The following is a 5,787-nucleotide window of genomic DNA, read 5'->3' on the forward strand; positions in this document are numbered from 1 at the left end:
AGGTGCAGACCTGGATGTTGCCTGGTCTGGAGGGTTTTAGTTATGAGAGTTTGAATAAACTTGGATTGTTTTCACTGGAAATAGGGGCTGAGGGAGGGGGGTAGGGACCTGATAGGGTTCTACAAAATTGAGAGGCGTGGACATTGTGGACAGGCAGAGGCTTTATTCCCCAGGGTGGAAAGGTCAACTGCAAAAAGGGCACAGGTTCAAGATGAGACGGGAAAGTTGGGGGGGAAAGAGGTGGGGGAAATACATGGGGAAAATACATGGGGAAAATGTTTCACACAGAGGGTGGTGGGTGTCTGGAACGCAATGCCAGTGGAGGTGGTGGAGGCAGGCACAGTGGCAACCTTTAAGGTTTATCTTGGCAGACACAGGGACAGGAAGCAAACAGACGGACAGATACCATGCACAGGCAGTAAGTAGTGGGTCTAAATAAGGAGTAGGAATCGGTGCAGGCTTGGTGGGCCGAAGGGCCTGTTTCTATGTACTGTATTTGATAGCCCATTGGAGTCACTCATCCCTTCGTGTGACTCTAGACCCACACCAATGGAATTAACTCTCAAATGATGCACGAGATGAGTGATGGGCAATAAATGCTGGCTCAGCCAGTGATGCGCAAATCCCTCAAAATGCATTTTTAACAGGCTCTCTCGGCAGACATACTTGGAGTACTGTGTACAATTCCACTTACCCTGTGAAAGGAAGGATTGCTATTAAACTGGAAAGGGGACGGAAAAGATTTATAATACGTGACTGGGTTTGCGTTCTAAGGAATAGGCTGCAACCTTTCCCCCCTCCGGGGCATCGGAGGCTGAGGGGTGACCTTATAGAAATTTATAAAATCATGAGGGGCATGGATAGGGTGAATAGACAAGTTCCAAGGGCGGGAAATTCCAAACCTAGAACGGCATAGGTTAAAGGTGAAGGGGGAAAGATTTTGAAAGGACCCAAATGGGCAACTTTTTTCACGCAGAGGGTGGTGCGTGAAAAATGAGCTGCCAGAGGAAGTGTTTGGAGGCTGGTACAAAGACAACGTTTAAACATATACATGGATAGGAAGGGTTTACAGGAATATGAAGCTGGAAGTTGCTCCAAGTGATCAGTGAAGGAACATGCAATAGCTCATGTTAGCTCCGTCTCTACCCACCCTTGTTACGTTTAGTGCCACAAGAGAAATGGAATGTTTTTGTTCCAACACGTTGCGCAGTCATCCCTCAAACATTCCATCATTTTGGTCAAAAAAAAATCCCGAGGACATTTACTTCCTTGTCACTTTCCCCCAGTTTCCAATCTCCCGTGGGTCTGCCTCGGGGGGGAACTTGCAGGGGGGTGGTGCTCCCATGTATCTGCTGCCCCTTGTCCTTCTGGATGGAAGTGGGTCGTGGGTTTGGAAGGTGCTGCCTGAGGATCTTTGGTGAATTTCTGCAGAGCGTCTTGTAGATGGTACACACTGCTGCGACTGAACGTTGGTGGTGGTGATGGTGGCGGGGGAAACGTGCGTTCACGGAACAGAAAACCACAAACTCTCGAAAAACAAAACAAAATTAAAAAAAACACTTTATTGAAACTCTTACAGACAAACTACTAACAGGTACTGCAGGACGCAGAAGATGCAAATCGACGCACAGGACTGTCAGCAATTAACCACAAAAGCTGGACTGGTTCAGCTAGTCAGAGCCAGATTCTTCTGAGCTGGCTGCTTTCTCAGACCCCTGTGGGGAGAGAGAGAGAGAAAGACACACACACACAAACGTAAATCAGAACAGTATCCTTCACACTGGAGAAAGGACGCGACAAGAACTTATTGGGGCATGAAAACAAAGCTGGATGGGTGTACCATCAGTACAGATGTAGCAACAAACTTCTACGGCGATATTTCAGAAAACACAGGAAAAGATACATTCCTACAAGTAAGGAAGGTCTGATTTGAGCATCCACAGCTAATGTAAAAACTTAAACAAAAAAAAAAAGTCAGGTCCCAGGTAGACAGGATGGTGAAGGCGGCATTTGGTATGTTTGCCTTTATTGGTCAGTGCATTGAGTACAGGAGTTGGGAGGGTCATGTTGCAGCTGTAAAGGACGTTGGTTAGGCCACGATTGGAATAATCTGTGCAATTCTAGTCTCCCTGCTATGGGAAGGATGGTGTGAAACTTGAAAGGGTTCAGAAAAGATTTACGAGGACGCTACCAAGGTTTGAGCTATGGGGAGAGGCTGAACAGGCTGGGCTATTTTCCCTGGAGTGTCAGAGGCTGAGGGATGACCCCACAATCATCATGAGGGGCACAGATACAGTAAATAGACAAGGTATTTTTGTCCCAGGGTAGGGGAGCCCAAAACTAGAGGGCATTGGTTTAAGAGGAGAAAGATTTAAAAGGGACCTAAGGGACAACTTTTTCACACAGAGGGTGGTGCGTGTATGGAACGAGCTGCCAGAGGAAGTGGTGGAGGCTGGTACAATGTCAACATTTAAAAGGTATCTGATGGGTACATGAATGGGAAGGGTTTAGAGAGATATGGGCCAAATGCTGGCAACTGGGACTACAGTAATTTAGGATATCTGGTCAGCATGGACGAGTTGGACCAAAGGGTCTGTTGCTGTGCTGTATATGACTACAACTGTACAAAAGGTGAGAAGTGAGAAAACTGAATAGAATATAAAGAAAAAGCAAAGTTTGATTAAAAGCTTAATGAGGAGAGAAAAGTAGCTGTACGTTTATAGACAGTTTTGTGAAACCATGAGGGGTATAGGGAAGGCAAATAGTAGGTGCCTTTTCCTGAGGGTGAGGGATTTCAAACCTAGGCATATTTTTAAGGTGAGGAGATAAAGATAAGGATTTATAAAGATAAAAGGAGATAAAGATTTAAAACGGACATGAGACACAATTTGGTTTTTTTAAACGGACTATGGAATGAACATCCAGAGGAAGTGGTGGATGTGGGTACAGTTACAATGTTTAAAAGACATTTGGATAAGAACATGAGTAGGAAAGGTTTGAAGGGATATGGGCCAGGAGCAGGCAGGTGGGACTTGTTTACTTTGGGATGATGGTCGGCATGGGCGCGTTGGGCTGAAGGGCCTGTTTTCCGTGCTGTTTGACTGTATGAAAGTGAGCTGGGACTATCACTGCAGATTGTAGGAGTTTCTACAAACAACTGGCAACGGCAAAACGAACAAAGTGAACAGCGGACCTACAGGATGTGAATCCGGGGAACTAATTTGGGAAAATTAAGAGATAGCAGGGGAGCTGAGCAGCTGTTTCCTATTGGTCTTCACTGGAGAAAACACAAGTCATATTCCAGAAATAGCTGCAAGTCAAGGAGCAGAAGGGAAGGAGGGAGAACACGAGAGAGAACTGCAATCACCAGGAAGTGCTACTGAGTAATTTGAATAGATTTCATACTAGAGCCTTAAAAGTGAGATAGTGGCTGGCTAATCGGAAGCAAAGAGTAGGTACAAAACGGGCTATTTTCTGTGTGATCAGATGTAACGAATGGGGATCAGTGCTAGGGCCTCAACTTTCGATAATTTTACACTGACAACTTGGCATAATCTCAGAACGTAGGTTCACATCTTCAAGACAGAGATGAGGATAAATTTCTTCTGTCGGAAGGGAGGGAAATCTTTACCAATGAAGGCTGTCGAGGCTGGCTATGCTCAGCTAACTGCATTCAAGGCCGAGACAGATAGATTTTTAATCAGGAAGGGAATCCGAGAGTTATGGGGAAAAGGCAGGAAGGTGGAGTCCAGGACGATCACATCAGCCACAAGCTCAATGGATGGTGGAGCAGACTCAACAGGCTAAAGTATAAATTGGTAAATTTGCTAATAACGCAGAGATAGGTAGAATAGTTAAGTTGCAAAGTGGATGTAAAGGAGCCTTAGACAGCTTAAGTGAGTGTGTGAAGATCGACCAAATGGAGTAAAGTGTGGGAAGATGAGAAACTGACTAGTTGGTAGGAAGATTAAATAAGAACCCCTCCCCATTATCTAAACAGATAATGTCATAGAGCTGTACAGCACGGAAACAGACCCTTCGGTCCAACTCGTTCATGCCAACCATTCATTCATTCACAGGATTAGAACGTTGCTGGCCAGGCAGCATTTATTGCCCATCCCTAATTGCCCAGAGGGCAGTTAAGAGTCAACCATATTGCTGTGGGTCTGGAGTCACATGTAGGCCAGACCACGTAGGGATGGCAGTTTCCTTCCCTAAAGGGCATTAGTGAACCAGATGGGTTTTTCTGACAATCGACAATGCATTCATGGTCATCATTAGAGCCTTAATTCCAGATATTTATTGAATTCAAATTCCACCATCTGCCATGGCAGGATTCAAACCCAGATCCCCAGAACGTTATCTGGGTCTCTGGATTAACAGTCCAGCAATAATACCACTAGGCCATCACCTCAATATCCTAGATAAATCTAGTCCCATTTGCCAGCATTTGGCCCATATCCCTCTAAACCCTTCTTATTCATATACCTATCCAGAGCCTCCACCACTTCCTCTGGCAGCTCATTCCATACACGCAGCACCCTCTGTGTGAAAAAGTTGCTCCTTAGGTCCGTTTTAAATTTTTCCCCTCTCACCTTAAACCTACACCCCTCTAGTTTTGGGCTCCCCTACCCTGAGGAAAAGACCTATTTACCCTATCTATGCCCCTCATGATTTTATAAACCTCTAAGGTCACCCCTCAGCCTCCGATGCTGCAGGGAAGATAGCCTCAGCCTATTCAGCCTCTCCCTGTAGCTCAAACCCTGGCCACATCCTTGTAGATTTTTTCTGGATCCTTTCAAGTTTCACACCGTCCTTGCTGTGCAGAAAGATCAGGGTGTGCGAGTGCACGAACCACAGTAGGTTAATATGCAGGTACAGAAAGCAATCTAGGAAGTTAGTAAAATGCTGAGATAGTAAGAACTACTGATGCTGGAGTCAGAGATAACGCAGTGTGGAGCTGGAGGAACACAGCAGGCCAGGCAGCTTCAGCGAGTCCTGACGCGAAATGTCAGCTTTCCTGTTCCTCTGATGCTGCCTGACCTGCTGTGTTCCTCCAGCTCCACACGTTGTTAGCTAGTAAAATGCAGTGTTTTATTGTGAGGGGGACTGAATACAAAAAGAAGGGAGATTAGCTATCTGCTCCACAGGCCCCATGGAGCACTGACACCAGATATCCTATTTCAGGAAGCAGGTGAAGGCATTAAAGCTACCTCAGAGAAGGTGCATCAGATTCATCGCTGGACAGGTTTGACAAAGTCGGCCTAATCTCACTGCAGGTGGTGACCATGTAGCAACAGAAGATGCTGAGCTCGACAGGTTCAATACAGGGAGGATGCTCCCCCTTGTCGGGTAATCCAGAGGCACTGGTCACTGTTTAAAATAAACAGGATCATGGACTGAACAGACTGAAGGAAGAATTTTCTCTCAAAAGGTTGAGTTTTTGGAGTTAATGGCTGGGGGAGGAGGCGGCAGGGGGGTGCTAGCAGCTGGATCTTATAGAGAAAGGGAGCCAAATGGCCTGCTCCTGCTCCTGTTCCTGACTGAGGACCAACCCTGAGGAGCCTGCTCCATCACTCACACTCACCTCACTCTCGGATGAGCTCTCATCACTCGACACAAACTCCTTGCTCTTGAAGCTGTCCCCGTTCCCCTTCACGGGGCTTTTGGAGACAGTGCTTCTGGACACAGACTGTTTCCCAGCTTTCCCCTTTGGCTTGCTCTTCTCGGCTTCCCTACACAGGGGGAAAGGGACAGGGAACAGCTCAGCGGCTCGGAAATCGAGGC

The 5,787-nt window shown here is 46.5% G+C and overlaps 1 protein-coding gene across 1 annotated transcript in view; it reads right to left on the minus strand.

Annotated features, from left to right (window-relative positions):
- Positions 1 to 1,547: 1,547 nt before the first annotated feature.
- Positions 1,548 to 5,787, minus strand: part of LOC125481708 (FACT complex subunit SSRP1-like) — an 8,240-nt gene continuing 4,000 nt past the window's right edge. Inside the window, exons 5-6 of the mRNA XM_048593594.1 lie at positions 5,588 to 5,735; positions 1,548 to 1,715 (exon numbers count right to left, since the gene is read on the minus strand). Coding sequence (XP_048449551.1) covers positions 1,671 to 1,715; positions 5,588 to 5,735 — 193 coding nt within the window. The 3' untranslated portion in view covers positions 1,548 to 1,670. The remainder of the gene's footprint in view (positions 1,716 to 5,587; positions 5,736 to 5,787) is intronic.

This window comes from Rhincodon typus, unplaced genomic scaffold (genome assembly GCF_021869965.1).
Source record: "Rhincodon typus isolate 14 unplaced genomic scaffold, sRhiTyp1.1 hic_rhity00003211, whole genome shotgun sequence".
Taxonomy (NCBI): domain Eukaryota; kingdom Metazoa; phylum Chordata; class Chondrichthyes; order Orectolobiformes; family Rhincodontidae; genus Rhincodon; species Rhincodon typus.